This window comes from Fusarium sambucinum, chromosome III, assembly GCF_050947815.1.
Source record: "Fusarium sambucinum isolate potato_lamoka chromosome III, whole genome shotgun sequence".
NCBI lineage: Eukaryota > Fungi > Ascomycota > Sordariomycetes > Hypocreales > Nectriaceae > Fusarium > Fusarium sambucinum.
Window position 1 is genome coordinate 7,093,674 of NC_139292.1, and position 17,196 is coordinate 7,110,869.

At 45.9% G+C, this 17,196-nt stretch overlaps 8 protein-coding genes across 8 annotated transcripts; 4 read left to right on the forward strand and 4 right to left on the reverse strand.

The window, feature by feature from the left end:
* Positions 1–20: 20 nt before the first annotated feature.
* On the reverse strand, positions 21–1,923 carry FSST1_012540 (glycoside hydrolase superfamily; the record flags this gene model as incomplete). Its single annotated transcript, XM_083223756.1, has 5 exons — positions 21–906; positions 953–1,093; positions 1,141–1,308; positions 1,359–1,413; positions 1,470–1,923. 5 exons carry the CDS (start codon positions 1,921–1,923, stop codon positions 21–23), a joined length of 1,704 nt encoding a protein of 567 aa, XP_083082236.1.
* A 547-nt stretch (positions 1,924–2,470) lies between these two features.
* Positions 2,471–4,350, reverse strand: FSST1_012541 (uncharacterized protein; the record flags this gene model as incomplete). The annotated part of the gene is made up of 8 exons (XM_083235777.1): positions 2,471–2,689; positions 2,739–2,957; positions 3,006–3,135; positions 3,182–3,293; positions 3,348–3,494; positions 3,540–3,779; positions 3,830–3,931; positions 3,981–4,350. The coding sequence occupies 8 exons, from the start codon at positions 4,348–4,350 to the stop codon at positions 2,471–2,473; spliced, it is 1,539 nt and encodes a 512-aa protein (XP_083082237.1).
* A 1,808-nt stretch (positions 4,351–6,158) lies between these two features.
* Positions 6,159–7,416, reverse strand: FSST1_012542 (uncharacterized protein; the record flags this gene model as incomplete). The annotated part of the gene is made up of 4 exons (XM_083235778.1): positions 6,159–6,554; positions 6,606–6,994; positions 7,064–7,082; positions 7,177–7,416. 4 exons carry the CDS (start codon positions 7,414–7,416, stop codon positions 6,159–6,161), a joined length of 1,044 nt encoding a protein of 347 aa, XP_083082238.1.
* Positions 7,417–8,371: 955 nt separating this feature from the next.
* Positions 8,372–9,085, forward strand: FSST1_012543 (uncharacterized protein; the record flags this gene model as incomplete). The annotated part of the gene is made up of 1 exon (XM_083235779.1): positions 8,372–9,085. The coding sequence occupies one exon, from the start codon at positions 8,372–8,374 to the stop codon at positions 9,083–9,085; it is 714 nt and encodes a 237-aa protein (XP_083082239.1).
* A 351-nt stretch (positions 9,086–9,436) lies between these two features.
* On the forward strand, positions 9,437–10,778 carry FSST1_012544 (uncharacterized protein; the record flags this gene model as incomplete). Its single annotated transcript, XM_083235780.1, has 4 exons — positions 9,437–9,727; positions 9,782–10,041; positions 10,104–10,488; positions 10,542–10,778. 4 exons carry the CDS (start codon positions 9,437–9,439, stop codon positions 10,776–10,778), a joined length of 1,173 nt encoding a protein of 390 aa, XP_083082240.1.
* A 2,180-nt stretch (positions 10,779–12,958) lies between these two features.
* FSST1_012545 (trypsin) lies at positions 12,959–13,812 on the forward strand (the record flags this gene model as incomplete). The annotated part of the gene is made up of 3 exons (XM_083235781.1): positions 12,959–13,204; positions 13,256–13,455; positions 13,506–13,812. 3 exons carry the CDS (start codon positions 12,959–12,961, stop codon positions 13,810–13,812), a joined length of 753 nt encoding a protein of 250 aa, XP_083082241.1.
* A 533-nt stretch (positions 13,813–14,345) lies between these two features.
* On the reverse strand, positions 14,346–14,819 carry FSST1_012546 (uncharacterized protein; the record flags this gene model as incomplete). Its single annotated transcript, XM_083235782.1, has 4 exons — positions 14,346–14,427; positions 14,478–14,549; positions 14,602–14,663; positions 14,718–14,819. 4 exons carry the CDS (start codon positions 14,817–14,819, stop codon positions 14,346–14,348), a joined length of 318 nt encoding a protein of 105 aa, XP_083082242.1.
* A 1,188-nt stretch (positions 14,820–16,007) lies between these two features.
* On the forward strand, positions 16,008–17,174 carry FSST1_012547 (pectin lyase fold/virulence factor; the record flags this gene model as incomplete). The annotated part of the gene is made up of 5 exons (XM_083235783.1): positions 16,008–16,129; positions 16,177–16,346; positions 16,399–16,643; positions 16,696–16,838; positions 16,886–17,174. The coding sequence occupies 5 exons, from the start codon at positions 16,008–16,010 to the stop codon at positions 17,172–17,174; spliced, it is 969 nt and encodes a 322-aa protein (XP_083082243.1).
* Positions 17,175–17,196: the final 22 nt, after the last annotated feature.

A 17,196-nucleotide genomic window follows, 5' to 3' on the forward strand; every position in this document is an offset into this window, starting at 1 on the left:
ATGAAATGGATTACCAACACTCACGCCAGAACCTCAAAGCCGACCAGATCAGGCGCCCAATCCCCAGAAGGGGAAGCAGTGAAGGTAACAGTATTCTCATCCCCCTTCTTGAACCCATCGAGGAGGATCACCATGCGGTCACTCTCGAACCAATCACCACCAGCATTTGGGAATGCCCAGCGCTTGGCATCCTCCCCATTGACAGAGATTGACATGTTGCGCGAGTTGGTTTCCCAGTCGCCAATTGTGTGATGGTACTCATGGTTGATGTAGTCCACCCCGACATAAAGTGAGCCATCTTTGGGAGAGCTGACAGATTTAAAAGTTGCCTTGGCGCCTTCACCGATGGATTTGATCTTTTCGTTGGTTGGTAGACACTCGTTCTCTCCACAGTCGGCGAGAGATGCTGAACCTCCCACTGAGGCCTTAGACGCTGGGTAATACCCGGATGGTTTGGGCTTGGAAGTCTGACTGATGTCTGATAGCACGAGGAGTCGCAACTCATGAGGCTTCAGTTCAAACTTTTGTGTACCAGAGATAGTGAGATCCTTGTGCGCCCAAACATCTCGCGCCTTGGCCTTCTCAACACCAATAAGTGCCAGGTCTACCTCGACAGTCTGAGTTTCATTCTTCCAGTTCGCAACGCCGAGAACCTTGCGGTTTGACGAGAGATTGCCCGACCAGACATCCCACTCCTCTTCAGTATACCGAATGACCAGCTCTGCTGCTTGACCTAGAGCATCTTGGTTGATGGCGATGGCTTCTTTGTTGGACATAACTTCGAGAGATTCGGCAGGGATTTGCTTGGCATCCATTACGCCTCCGATAATGAGAGGAGATTTCATCAAGGACCAGAGACCGAAGTGGAAACGTTCTTCTTCGTAGGAGAGAGCACCAAGACCGATACTAATATTGTTAACATGTGGCTAAGAAACTTGGTTGTGAAGCTTACATGAGCATATCCAAATCTGCGAATGCGCCAGGACGGTTGTACTTGGAGTGAGCCACAGCCTGGTTGGTGATACGCCAGATTGCTCTCCATGCATTGAAGATGTCGTTGCTCATTCTCCATGAATTACCAACTTGGGTGGCCCTGCTACGATGTTAGAGAGAAGACGCATGGTAAGAATTGCTACGTACCATTGAGGGACATCTTCACCAATACCCCATTGGCATAGGAAGTATTTGATGTCACGATCAGTCTCGTTGATGGCTGCAGCCATCTTGATGAAGCGGTTAGGACTCTTTGCTTCGGCAGAGTCGGAGTCGACCATGTTGGTCTTGGAAGTAGCGTAGCAGTTGTCGTATCTATCAGTGTTAGCTTGGTGCTTCATAGCATAGGCCAAGAGTATTGTTACTTGAGGGTGTCACCTCCCCACTCAGCAAATGACTTTGCGTCAATCTCCTCATATCCTGTTTTCATCTATCAGTCATGCTTGATTTGGAGATGCATTTAAGAGTGGACGTACCGAGGGACGCAGGGATATCAGATGAGCCACATTGGAGATATCCCGCTCCAGAATAGAGACCAAACTCTAGTCCCAAGTCATGTATATACTCGCCGAGGGCCTTTGGACCGGAAGGAAACAAAGTCTCATTCCATTGAAGCCTCCCCTCGCTATCCCGATCTCTCGAAGGCCATCCACAATCGACGGTGACAATGCTATAGCCCAGGTCCAGAAAACCCAGATCCACCAATCCTTTGGCATTGATCTTGATGATATCCTCCGAAGGGTAGCAGTTGTAGTGGTTGTAGGAGTTCCAACCCATTGGAGGAGTCGGAGATCTCACTGTCTTGCCAGACGTGCCTCCGATACTGGCAAGAAGTGCTGCAAAAGCGAGGGCCGACATTGCGATGACGATAGGGCCTTTGAAGTTACCGATACTGTGCGTATCACGCTGAGCTGGTGCTGGGTTGCCCATTGTGGTATTTATATGCCTGCAATATCCTGGTAGAATGATCACGGAGCAGGTTTTGTTGATCCCTGGCAGTGGTAAAGTCCAAGTTTCAAGAATGCTACCTCAAAATATTGTGAATAGGTTCATGACATAGTTGCAGGGTTTCAATAGGTGCGGTTGCCTCACTGAGCGGATGTATCTTTCCTTGACAATGACATACGATCAAACAGAGTACGGCATGCACAAAAACTAAATCCTATAGGTGCGCATCTTCGATTTTGGTTAAGGTTAAGTAGAGATCATCCATAGTCTGCGGGGAACTAATTGTCTTCGTGCGGGGTGTTCGGTTGCATCCCGGGGAACGTGCCGACGTTTGAAGTAAGATCAGCAGTCAAAGCGAACACGAAAGGTTCCTCGGATGCTGTCCAATAGCAGTAATTAAACGACAAGCAGTCTTAGTTCACTCAATATTGAAGTTGTCGCTATCTATCAGTAGACCCATACTAAAGATACCAATACCCACCCTCGTGATTTTGAACCCGGCTATGTTCGGACTGAAAAGCCGGACTAACTACAGCTTTGCCGGTGGATCAACAATGAACAAGTTTCTCCCATCAGAGCCAACCTTGACGAAGCCTTTCATACCAATTGGCTCAGTGAAGGTACTCACGAGAGCTGACAAAGTCATCTCATCACCATGGTTCGCAATGAACCTCTCCCCGGTTTCAATAAGCCTTCCTACAATATGCCCCAACTTCGGGCCACTTCGATCATGATCCACAGTGTATGTCTGGATTTATGTTTGTTAGAAAGGTAATGCTTTCGAATGATTCACATACCTCGATAATTGCTTCGCCTTGTGCCTCGGGGGTGAACGTCGGACCTTGGGACGTTTGTCCATTGTCGAGAAGTCTTTGCGCCTGGTAGGGTGAGCAATTTCTCTTCGGTTGTGCTGATAGGCAGAGGGCGTGTTGCCAGGATAAAACTCCGCCATTGGCAAGAACCAAACCGTTCTGATGTTTGCCGCTGCGTATAACTCGAACCATCTCTACGATAGCCTACCAATCATGGTTAGAAGAGCTCATCATAATGAGGAGATGTCTTACATGTAGTGAATAATTATTGCCTGCGCCTCCAAATGAAGTTAACCCGCCTAAGAGTGTGATAGGCTTTTTTGGTCCCAACGGGTTAAGTCCAACGTGCTTGCAAGCGATTTTCGGTACGATTGGGAAACACCTATCCATGTGTTAGCTGTGGTAGATCATCGTAGCGGGTGACTTACGAGTAGAAGTCGAAACAGTCTATCTCATCTTTGGCGAGCCCAGCCGCTTTGAGTGCGTTATCGATCGAATACTCAATTGCGGGACTTGAGTAATAATTCTTTCGCTCCCAGACTGCGTAAAGATGCCCTGTTAGTTATAGTAATAGACAACTGAGAGAGATCTTACAATCTTGGCTGTCGTTCGAGCCAGCGCCACCTGTTAAATACACCCATTTCTCGCGCGGCACCCCCAGCTTCGTAGCATACTCAACTGAGGTGATGATACAGGCAGCAGCTAGGTTAACTCCATTGAATGCGTTCATCAACAATGGATCTGATTAGTTAGCAAATGACAGCAACATGGCAACGGTAGACTTACAAGGCGTGCATATCATCCTGTTCCGTTTGCTCACTGTCTTGATATCTTCAAGATTTCTTGGGGTTTCGCCTGCTCTCCAACTGTTGGGATGTTGACATGCGATCTTATCGAACTGGGTATAAAGCTCTGCCGACTCATGATGATTCTCGACATATGATTGCTTGTTCTCCTTCCTATATGCGTTTTCATACAGAGGGTAGACTTGGATTGGATTGCCGATGGAATGTGTCGCTCCAGCTCCTATACCATGTTAGAATTCTTGCCCGGCTGAACGCTGTTTCAGAGACTACCTTGTTTAAGTGAAGTATCACCAGGACTGTACCGTTTAGAATTGAGGTCTACCGCAGTCCATCCTGGTGGAGGCAATTTCCCAGCCTTTTGACAAGCGAAGACTGTAGACTTGTCAGCGATTATATCCTTTTTCCGGCCCTCATCACTTACGCGAGGCTAATGCTTCTCCTCCTGTAACGACAGCCATTTTAGATTTGCCAGTAGCAACTCTCGCAGCTGCTTTATCGCAAAGGAGAGCGGGCGTGTTTCCTCCATGACTAGCGAGTTCGAGATGGGATGGTTGGACGCCAAGTCTTTGCGCAAGCAATTTGGGCAGATCATCATAGTTCCAAGACCAAGGTGGGACAACTGATATACTGTCTGCATTGCTAATAGAGTCAATACCAGAGTCTTGAGATGCATTGCGGATAGCTGATAAGATGAGCTCGGCTGGCTCATGGCATGTTTCTATGGTGAAGTCCTTCTGACGGATCTCGCTGATACCGATGATAATCGGCGTTAGGGATAACAAAGTCGCCATGTTGTTGAGAATCAATAAATGCGCTATCGTATTGAAACGCGAGAAGAATTGTTTGCTTCAGTAATTGTCTGTGAGACCTGAATTAGTTGTAGTTACTGGGAAGAGGCATTTAGCCTCGGCAATCGGTAGGCTTGTGACGATCCTCAAATGCTGACTCAGCTATGATTTCGGTGTGTTTTCTCCATATCGCACATGCGACTGTGCGTGCATTGTCAAAACTACTTCTGAGGCCATACACACATCTCCCCCAGCTCAATTGTTGAATTCCCTGCGCACCGCTCTATTTTAAGGATAGTAATTCTTCCTGAATAGCCCCATTTCTATGGCGCTCAATTGTTTCTCCATCCATCAGTCCATCAATGTACGACTCTCCAACAAGATTCCAATAGCTCTCATCAGCCCGAATGATATAAGGAACGCCCCCTCCCAGTATGACTGAAACCGTGTCTCCTTGGCATGTGCTTGAAGGCACTATTCCCATTCGTCCTTGTGTAGTTACAATAAAAGACCGACCAAAACAAAAGTTCCGTACCAACGCTATATGATTTTTATGGTCCTTAAGCTTTCGCCCAGGCCTTCTCAATTTCCTCTAGGTTTTCAACAAAGGTTAATCTGTCCGCACAGATCAAATTTCAACAATGTTCAAATCAAAGGTTCTCGATAACAAGGTTTCTTCCACGGCGTGACTCTTACGGCATGAACCTTATGATAGAGGCTATGACTTATAAAGGAAGCTTCTGTCACGCTGAAGACAGCAGCAACTTCTTCACCAACGCTATATAGTCCTCTTGGATGCCACCTATCGACGCTTGCTGGATTAGGGAATTTGCATTGCTATCACATTCTTGTTTGCCAACTGGCGATTCGAGGTCCTCTTGACGTTCAAGGAATCCTTGTAGCCAAGCTGCGCCATCTGAAATGCTTTGGTCCATGCTTTTACCTTTTAGAAAGTGTTGGCTTGCTGTTGTTGTTTGAACAAACTTCTTTATTCACGTGAGTGTGCCACTGGCCGGTGCAAGTGAGAAAGCAAGCCTCAGAATTGGTGCCATCAGTGCGTTATGTTCACCGGATCTTTGTTTGTGAATGGACGGATTGAAACTGAAACGACAAACTTGAGCCACTCGGTCGACTATAAAGCCACCGAGCTGGAGGACTGGGCTGACCCCAAAACCAGCCTCTGACTCATAGAGATTGGCTTCTAGACCGCCAGACGCCTGGTAATACTTGGGAAAACCGAGGCTTGTTGGCTTGGCGATGCTCGAATACTCAATCCAAGAGAGGCTTGTTGAGATGCCCTCATTGTATGTGTTGAAGTCGCTCCAGTCAGGACACCAAGAAGGAAGATTCAGATCATGGACACGTTGCTTCCGCGTTCCAGTCCCGTCTATACACTTTGCGCGATTCAGAATGGCAAGCGAACGGTTCCGTTTCAGTAAGTAGCGTGCCACTCGTTGATATAAAGTAGGGACGTCGATACTATAGTCTGGCTTCAGGTCTCCTGGTAGCACTGAGCTATCCTCGTTTTCGAGAGACAGGCCCAAAAGTCCGTACACCTTATCTCTCTGATCGGTAGCATGGAATTTGACTTGACAGATTGACATCAAAGCGTCAAGTGGCCAGCGGACGCGGGCCCGTCGGAGGTTGGAAATGGTGTCGATGTTTCATAGCTGCTCAGGTATCTGAGGAAGTCTGAGGTATCCGGATCTCCGCAACCAGCCAACGGCCCACCCTAAAGGCTCCTACGCGTATTGAAGGTCGCCGTGAATGATGATCGGATCTCGTTGCGAGAGAACAACTTCTTGCACAACCTAAATTCTTGAGAACCACCGTAGCTCCACCAGATGCTCTAATTGTGTCCGTTGCTGCAAACATCGGGTACGGCGCCCCCGCTCTTCTTTTTCCCCCAGACGTACATTGGCACCAAGGTAGGCATCGTTGTAACCATGGAACAGTGTCAGCTTCTTTGTGAAGCTACTTGACCCATCCTTGTCACTTGGACTTCTATCTCTTGGTTCACATATAAAGTTGCACTCGTCGTCAACGCCGAGAACAACATGGGCGTTTTCCGCAAAGTCTTTGAGCCTTGATACCAATCGTTGATACCCATCATTCTCAGGAGAGTTGAATTTGTGTAGCATGTTATGCCTAACACCCAAGGCAACTCCTTCGACTCCCTGGAGGCAGGCGGAACTCTTGGTGATAACCTTGGTTACGGTTAGCTGATGGCAATTATTGCTAGGATCCATCCAGCCTACAATTCCGTGTCCATCGATGTCTAGTTGAGCGGCGTAATCCTTAGGCAACGTCTTTCTATAAGCAGAGAAGTTGGTATGACGAGTTTCGTAAAAGCACACTTTTCCGAATTTGAAGTCTGTGTGATGAATCATCTCGCTGAACTTCTGAACAAGATCATCTAATGGGCCTGGTGATTCCGATGTTCCTTGTCGTAGGTACTCCATCAGCTCTCGATTATACTCGCCCCCAGATTCAATTGCGACGGCAACCCGAAGGTCTGCAACGGTATATCCGGTGCCCCAGCTTCCTGAGAAAGGAGTACCGAGAAAGGCTACACCAACTGTGAAATCAAGAACTTGACGGTATTTCGGACCGCGCGGGTGGTATCTCTCTGTAACCCGGACCAAAGCTTGTGAATGTTAGTGTTATGTAGAAAGTCTATGAAAAGATAGTAAGAGAAGAAAAGATGAAATTATACCTTGGCTAATAGAAGTCCACTGAAACAAGAGGCTACAAAGATAAGAGGAATTTGCAATCGGTTCTAATAATAAATTAATAATAATAACTTGAACTCGGAATAATCTAACCTACCAAGTGTTTTCGGTTGACGTATACACGATCAAGGAGGGTATCCGCATGGCCAAGAAACCTGTCACCAGAAGCGGCCTTATCAATTTTGGCATTCCAGTCGTACGTTAGGATACGAGCGTCGGGCATGGACGATGGAAGCTTGTGCTTGTCGCTCAGCCAGTTGACATCCCCGGAATCAGGATCATCATCTTTTTTCCAGGCAATCCAGGTCTTTGGAGACTCTGCATCTAGACCATGCATGAAGACGATGCTGATACAATGAGTTATGTTACTAACATTTGACAAAAGGGAATACATACTCAATTTTCTTGTCCGCCGTCGCTTCATGATCACTCGCATCTGGATACACCTGGCAAAGGCCAATACGTCGATCTTGGTCCATAGTATTATACAAGATTGCAGACAATAATGACTGATCTTTTAGTTAGCTCAAGGAAGAAAACGGTGAGCCAGATCAAGTGCGGGGAGAAAATGAAGATAATGGAAAGGGGCTGAAAGGGTTACAGAGTGACACAGGCGTTAGGTGCAATGCAATTATTGGATGCGCGACGATTGTCCTACTGACGATGTTCGGTAGTCAATGACCCCGCTTTCATCATGCCATTTGACGTTGAACAAACCGAAATCTCTTCAATATCTCATTTTGTTACACCAGTTCCTCTCCGTCTTCTCGGCAGGCAACGCGTAGAATGGCCACCACATCACCGATCGCTCTGTCGTAAGTAGTTTTGTCTTCTAATTTTGACTATCGTATGATTGACCTAAGAAAAGTTTCATCTAGCCATACATAGAATTATTTGACCTGCTCTCAGTATCGGTACTTGGAAGGGGAATATGTAGTCCCCCAATGTGATAGCTTAGAAAAGAGAAAGAGAAGTAGTTTCTAAACCTAGTGTTTTGAAGAATTTATATTCAACTTGCATATCTTATCTACTTATAGTTCTTTGCATGTTTTGTAACTAGATCTTTCGTATTTAAATATCTCTCATTTAATGCATGAGTTTCTAGGCTGTCAATCATGATGTCGGGAAATCCACGGTCAAGATCATCGTCTGTGACCCCGCTTCGGCTATATCGTCTGACCTTGAACAGGACAAGATTTTTAATACATAATTTCTATCTCACTTCTTTGCACAAAATCCTGTTACCACAGTTTATCTCTGAAGGTCATCACATTCTACAAGCAACACTTAAGATGACAACCAAAACTACTCACATTCCTCACATCCATCTCCTTTGCATGGAGGAACAATTCAGCGACGCCTTCAACGTCGCCCGTAAGAGCCGCAAGCTTCCCGACTCGATCTCAATCGAGATTCACAATTGCGCTCTATCGCAGCTCTCAAGCAAAGTCAAATTTGACACCGTCGTCTCACCCGCCAATTCCTACGGTCGTCTCGACGGTGCTTTTGACGATGCTATATCACGACAGTTTTCACCCCGCGATGACTACCATGCCCTGACCGGAGTCGCACAAGCTCAGATTTACAAAACATGGCGCGGCTTCGCACCGCCTGGGACGTGTACTTTGGTGGAAATCCCAAGGGAATTTGAATCGAGATCGCGAAATGAATACGGGACACGTCGTGTCGCTATTTGTCCGACGATGCGTATGCCTGCTGACGTGAGATGGGACAAAGAGGTTATTTATGAGTGTATCTGGAGCCTGCTTTGTGCAATTGACAATCACAATCGCGTTGCGTCTGAATATGATCAGATCCAGAGTGTTCTTATGACTCCGTTGGCAACAGGTGTAGGAAGGGTGAGTCCAGAGAAGTGGGCGTTGCAGACAGTTCTTGCTATGAAGCATTTTGTGGAGGCTTCTGAGAATCCGGAGAAATGGAGTTCACTACAATGGGCTGATCTCGGTAGAACTTGTGCTGAGACGCAATTAACCTGGACAAAGTAGATTCTCATCATGGAATGTTGAACTGAGCCATTCACTGAAGCTCATATACCCTTGGAGAGACACATCTATTACCTGTCATATTAACTGGGAATCAATCGTGTGATTTGCAACCCTCGTTAGTAATTGTCGCTAAGAGATGAGAAAGTGGTCATATTGACTGAAACAAATGAATAATTGTTTGTACAAGTAGATTGTTGTTAACTTTATCAATCGCGTAAAGCATTTGAGTTTGGCAGTGGTATTTCTGATAGATCAGGTGGATCTCGTGGCGTTTGAAAATGTTGACTCGGCTAATGACGCGTCAACGCGTCATTTGAACACTTCACAACATCCACCTTGAACATCAAAGCCATGGCTGAAACCAGAGACGACAACAACATAATTGTCATTGACGATGACACCGCACCAAGAAGAAAGAAACGCAAAACAGTCAACAGACCTAATGGAGCGCCTTCCCCTTCATCGCCGTCAACTCAGTCCGACCAGGGCAGAGATTCAGGGTCTCCGAGGAGGCCGCCTTACCAACCTTGGCTAACCTATGACACACTGAAACCCGATAACATGGGACAACGCCTGACTTTATTCTATACGCGTTTGCTCGACTTTCAAAAACACAAAGGAATCATTTCCACTACTCTTCGGGTCGGTAGTGTCATACCCGTATCTCTATGTCAACAGCTGACTGATTTATTCCAGAGCCATTTCCAAACGTCAGAAGATCCCATCTCCAGATCTCTTGAGGACGATGCCTTTTATGAACCTACATGGAGAGAACCACGCCAAGAACGAAGGCTTCTGCCCCTCGTGAAAGAAATTCTTCTATCCGCTGAAAAGTGTTGTTGTCATGAGTATGACAAGACGGGATGGAATAATCTTGTTTACACGCCAATCCTCAGTGCTGCTCTTCAAACCATGATGCCTTACCTTGACCGACAAGGTGTTGACTTTGCGCCCTGGTATGTCTCTTGGATACAATGAACTCCCTTACAGATCTATACTAACCTTGTTGATCTCACAGTGAAAGGGCATCCCTCAAACCGAAGTATGACAAGATCGGAATTACAGGGCCACTGGTTGACTACATGCTGTACATGGTTCCATCATCAACAAAAGATCGACAGGCACACGAGATCTTGATTGGCCGTCGAGACGAGCTTGGATCAATAAACTTCACAACTTTCAAGCCCACATCACAATACCCGGTAGGTCTGACTATCAAATGTAAAGATAGCAAGAATAGTTTGAGTCCCGAGGTTCACTTGTCATCTTGGCAAGCAGCACAATGGAAATCTCTACACGAGATGGCCGGCCATGATATAAAAGAACTCGAATTTCTGCCGGGTATTATTGTTGATGGACACGAATGGAAGTTTATTGCAACCACATGGGAAAAGGGGAGAACAGTACGTGCATTCCCTTATGACATTACACTGCTTAAGCATACTAACGTTTGCAGACCCTGTTGTCTAGCCTCCCTCTGGGTTCGACTACCACGGAAGTGGGTGTTTACCGTATTATGGCCGGGATCAAGTTGCTTAGCAAGTGGGTTATGTTTGTCTTTTGGCCGTGGTATCGAGAATACTGTCTCGATCTAGAACCCACGGAGCAGAGTTCTCAACTCTTGTCACAGCCACAGCCACAGCCACAGCCAAGCGGAGCATCGAATGATGCGGGGGGTAATAGTCAATCATGAATCAGGTGAAAGAGAAGGGAATACTTGCATAAATTCAGGTCATGATTACGTTTTTCTATCTGCTATCTATACTCTCCTCAACTAGATCTCGTTTGACATTACCAAGGCAAGCGAGCCCCATGCAAGTTTGTTGGTTCTGTGAGCCCAGTCTGAACTGTCACTGGTTTTGGAGCTGAACTCTCTAGCCTGCCTAAATTGCAAGGGACAATGACATGGCCATTGGTTAGGGGTATCTAAAATTAGGTGGCTGGACCCTTGGGAAATGAAGTGGATCGCTAAATAGAAACTCCTACCCTATGTCTTTATTTACAAGGCCATTTTCAAGATATACTTAATTGATCATCTGTTCTTAGTGACTTTAGTTAAAAATGGCCAGCTGGTAAATTCTTTTATTTATTTATCATCTCTTTCTTATAGATTAATAGCATCTTGTAAGCCTAAGTTGGTGGGTCGTCCAAGTCACACCATATTCCGTCCATGTAGTCTTTGATAACACGTTTATTTTGAAATTACAATTGAAAACTTGAACAAGTAAAAATATAATCGGATGGATAGATTAGATGAGATAAATAATACTCGCTATATGAGCACGAGTTGTTATAATATCACTACACCTTTGATTGATCATGTGCTATTTGCATCAATTTCAATAACGACCTTGGAATATCACCACTATATGACAAGTGAGGCTCATATAATTCATCACATACATTGCAGAAATTAGTAAGCACAGCCTACACCGTTCAGCGTATATATCTAACCAAGTTGAGATAATGAAACTAATATTTCTTAAAATTTAGTCATCATTCTGTCTCAAACAACTGCAATCTTAATGAAAGCCCATCAAGGTATGAATGACTTATTGTTGTGACAAGTTATCAATACCAAGAGATTAGAGTTGACGCACTCTAATGAACTTCCTCATTGGTAACTACTCAAAGTGAGTAACCTCCGGCTCTGCATATGTAGTAAGCATACAGAACAACAACAACAACAACACGCATCAGATCATCTCTGTTTACTGTTCGTATTCGATTAACGTCTCAACGATGCAGAAACCGTGTAAAAACTTGGCAAAAGGTTGAATTAATCGGCCAAATCAAAAGTACCTTCATAAGCAATACCCGTCTTGCGACGTTGAGATGCTATATCGAAGTAACCTTTCAGCTCAGCCATAAACTCCGAATGCATCCCGCATTGCCCCCGCAGACGAACAACACTCGCATACGCGATGGAAAAGATAAGCCGGTAATAGATGCCCTGTTTGGAAGGTAGATAAGATATGGCAATCACTATGCGCTTGGTATTTGGCATGAGCGATTTCCAGATAGGACACAAAGAAGCCTTAGCCAAGGCCAGAGAAGACGTGTTATATGGGGTCAATGCGTGCATGCGTTATCCAATCCTAGCTATTGCGTGGTGTTTAAAGAGAAGGACTACAAAAGATCCTCCCACTTGAGATGACCAGTTTCAGATGCTAAGCCAATGTGATTGATGGACGCATGACCGCATTATAGAAACTAACCCCGCCTAGAGTAGTAGTGCAGATACGCTTGAATGCTTGGCGATAAAACGGAGTTGAGTAATTCCGGCTGTTATTCAGGAACACCTGTCTTTACTCCTCCCCTCTACCGAATGCTACCAACTCAACCTGTCGGTCAATGGAATTGAGTGCTGACAACTCGCCGATGATTTTAGTTATTGCGTTACTTCTCAGTGTCACCGTCTTTCTCACTACCATCAAAACTTGAATTTAACCGGCCACCTCCACATTGTCAATGGTCGACACGATTATCGACTTTCCTCATCGGGATGATGATCCTTGTCGCCAAGATTCCCATATGCCGATCACTTGCTCGGGAGGATGATAAGGTTAATGCTCTATTTAAATGCCGAACTAAACTAAATTGCGGAACAAACGGACTTCCAGACGAGAAAGGCAGGTACACCAATATGCACACTCTCACGATATCGCAAAACAAGCTTATCGTGGGGGGTCCACCAGAAGGGCAGGTAGGAGACTAGACTGAGTTGAGACAGAGTACTGACTCGGAACATTCAAGACGTTGATGATTGTGTATATAAAGGATGGTAAACTTCCTTTCGAAATATCATCACTCACTCATCAGCCTCTCATCACTCTTCAACTGTCTACCCTTGGATACACTCAATTCGTCAAAATGGTCAAGATCGCTGCCCTCGTTGCCCTCGTGGCCCCTCTCGTTGCTGCTGCTCCCCAGGAGACTCCCCAGATCGTTGGCGGAACTTCTGCCGGTGCTGGCGAGTTCCCCTTCATCGTCAGCATCACCAACAACGGTGGCCCCTGGTGCGGTGGTACTCTCATCAACGCCAACACTGTCTTGACCGCTTCCCACTGTGTCCAGGGCCGATCTGCCAGTGCCTTCGCCATCCGTGCTGGATCTCTTGTACGTTCAATACAACAACATGGAACTTCATAGCTAACATTGACCCATTAGTCTCGCACCACTGGTGGTGTCACTTCTCGTGTCTCCAGCATCAGAATGCACCCTAGCTTCAGCGGTTCCACCCTTGACAGCGATGTTGCTCTCCTGAAGCTTTCCACTTCTATCCCCGCCAGCGGCTCCATCTCTTACGGTCGTCTTGCCGCCTCTGGCTCTGACCCTGCCGCTGGTGCTCAGCTCACCGTTGCTGGTTGGTATGTATAATCCTCAATTCTGATTACCAGACATAACTAACAATACATAGGGGAGCTACCTCTCAGGGCAGCAGCAGCAGCCCTACCAACCTTCTCAAGGTTACCGTTCCCGTTGTCTCTCGTGCTACTTGCCGATCTCAGTACGGCACTTCTGCCATCACCAACAACATGTTCTGTGCTGGTTTCACCCAGGGTGGTCGCGATGCTTGCCAGGGTGACTCCGGTGGTCCCATCGTTGACACTTCCAACACTGTTGTTGGTGTTGTCTCCTGGGGTGAGGGCTGTGCTCAGCCCAACAAGTCTGGTGTCTACGCTCGCGTTGGCAGCCTCCGATCTTTCATCGACAGCAACGCCTAAGCGTTCCAATGATTATTTATTGGCTGAGATGAAGAGACTTCTGGTGCTTGGAAGAGTGATGATGAGTTGGAATGATATGTCTGAGATGATGAGATGGGATTACCTTCTGTAAATATTTGACTATCAAATACATATTTTGCAGCATTGTCAGAAACATTTGTCTATGAACCGTGCCTAAGCCGTCTATTTTACTGCAGACGAAAACTGGCATTGTACTTTCGGTAGTTTTAAGACCCGACCTTCTAAGTCTTGTAGAATCAGATGAATGAAGGCATATGTAAACACAGGGAATGAAGATTCCGCTTATATGTTAGTATCTGGTACCATGCAGGATCATTGACACATAACTATGATGAATAGTAATGAATTATAGATCGGTAGACAGTTAACCAGTTGGGCAATTTATTCTCACACAGATAACGAGAAGGCCCATCGAAGAAGAGGTAGGCTATTTATTTTCACGAATTTATTGCTGTATCATATGAACTATTCATGCATCAAATGTGTATTTTGGGAAAGAAACTGTTCTGATACTAATTCTGTTTCTCGGAAAGATCATTCACAACTGCACCCTTGAATTCCTTAAGTTTGTCAATAGCCTGTTGAGTCATTGGTCTGCAATGATTAGAATCATTCGTGTATTTCGTTTGAAGACAGTTACTCACGGGGGATAGTAGGTAGGAGGCATCGTTCTAGTGCTTCTCCAATTTTCGGCACCAGTGTCCTCCTTCACAAGCCTTGAATGAGATGTCAGCTTTGTTGTTAGTTATTGAAGATAAGATCACATACTCCTCTGACGCTTTCTGGGAGGCCTGCCAATCATCGACAGTGTCGAAAGCATACGTGATTTCCTGGATGACATTTGTTAACACAATACTTCCGCTCACGTAAGTATTGTTGTTTACCTTTCGCTCAGCCATTCTTGACAGGATAGAAGGTACTAAGAAGCACGAAGCGCAAGCAGCAAGAGTGATGGGTATAATCTGGTATATCGAAAGAAGATGCATCGGAAGTCCAATCACTGCGTTTAGAAACTTTCAAGATCAAAGCGTCTGCTGTCCATTTAAATAAGATTTAAAGATTCGACTATCATCGGGCGATTGTCGAATACGGAAGGTGGTGATCTGATTATGACAAGGGTAAAATCGCCCGAGCACGCCGAGCAAAAGATCCTGGTGCCTATTCCCCGCAAAGACGTGCGACCTGAATTGGCTAAAGACCTATCAGCAGACAGAATGCGTCACCCACTTGGCAGAGATAAGACGCTTTATTCGTCCTTGATTGCAGTGATCGACGTCGATAGTATTGGACAGTAATGAATATTGGTCTCACTAGTCTTGGCTCGACTTACGAGTATTCAGGCAGCATTTTGATGATGCGTCCTGTGTCTAGCAGGCAATAAAATAGCTGGCCTGAACAAAGATGGCCTCAAATGACATACGAATGTCGTCTTTAACAGTTCCATCAGCCAAGCCTGTTGCTCGCCAGATATGTACGCAGCCGATGGACCCGATAAATATGTCACGAGCTTGGCATTACTTAATGAGATGACAATCTTTTGGTCCAGACTTCCCGGAATTAACAGCTTCTTTTACCAGCTTTCGACTAAAAACCTATGAAGAAATTGTCTGTCTGACTGCGAACTTCTGATAGTGATCGCAGCAGACTTATATTAAATCCCCACATGTTCACATGCAGCTACGACACATCGATAGGTAGTATAGACGACGGGTTCAGTACTGTCTTGTTGCACAGCAACTCCCCCAATCACGATGTTCTTCGCTCAGAACTTCCAGATTACCCCACGATCCCAATCCAGTGTTCCGGAACAAGCCTTTCCGACTTGGGTCGTTTTTCTTTATTTCCATAACCTATTGGAAATGAGAAACATAACGTCGCGAGGGCTTCAATGTCTCAATACTTTGGGGGATATGTCAATAGATGAAACCGAATAAAAATATTCCACCAATCACCTCAACGCGACGCTATATGAATCCATGATCAAGGTAGTATATGAGTCCCGAGTAGCGATTGATTCGAGGAATCACGAGATGCCAGATTGGGGGTTTGACCTCAGGTTTGATTAAATGCCTGTGTCGGCTCTCACGTTAGTGTAGATGTGAATAGTATTTAGATGACATTGTAGCCCAATGAGTTTGTGATATCGCCACCTTCGCTCAACTCTGAACTTCAACATGAGACTTCTTAACCTTCTATTTCTATCCAGCCTCGCTACTGCAGCACCTGGCACTACTCTACACGCCAGAGCAGCAGTCAACGACCCGTGCAACATTGGTTATTGCACCGAGAATGGAGGGTGAGTACACGAGCTTCTCCATGCTTGATACGGCCTAACATGAGAAGCACAACCGGTGGCGGCAATGCTGCACAGGTAACTGTGAAGAGTCTCAGTGAGCTAGCGGCAGCTGCCATCGCTACCGGCCCTTCAGTCATCCTTGTCCAGGGCAGTATCTCCGGCGCAGCCAAGGTTCAAGTCGAATCCGACAAGACTATCATCGGAAAGAGTGGCAGCTGTGAGTGCATAAAAGCCGTCCGATTTGCACTCTACTGATTCGTATCACCTAGCTCTGACCGGTATCGGCTTCACGATCAACGGAAAGAAGAATGTCATCATTCGAAACATGAAGATTGCAAAAGTCGAAGCAACTTATGGTGATGCAATCACTATCCAGAAGTCAACCAATGTCTGGGTTGATCACTGTGACATCTCTGCTGAGAAAGGCAGCAACAAGGACTTTTACGATGGCTTGGTTGATCTTTCCCATGCCGCGGACTTTGTTACTATCTCACACAGTTACCTTCACGACCACGTAAGTAATTTCGGGAATGCGGTGGCATTTTATGCTGACTTCTTTCATCTAGCACAAGGGATCTCTCGTCGGTCATTCTGATAAAAATGCTGCTGAAGACGTAGGCAAGCTTCGCGTAACATACGCCAACAACCACTTAAAAAACATCGGAAGCCGCGGTCCTCTTCTTCGCTTTGGCACAGCTCACATCTTCAAGTTTGTCTACCAATATATATCCCGAACTTCACTAACTCCTAGAACAGCACATACTACGACACAATGGACACTGGTCTTAACAGTCGCATGAATGCCCAGGCTCTGATTCAGTCTTCAGTATTCACAAATTGCGGAAAGAAAGCTATCTTCAGCGAGTCCAGCAAGGAGGTGGGATATGTTGTTGCAGAGGATGTTGTCCTCAACGGTGAGAGCCAGAACACAGCACTAAAGGGTAACTTGAGTTCGGGTAAGATTCCGTACCAGTTTAGTCTTCTTGGATCTGGGAAGGTTGCATCTACCGTTCCAGGGCAGGCGGGACAGAAGCTTAGCTTTTGATTGCTTTCGCTCGCTTTGCCAT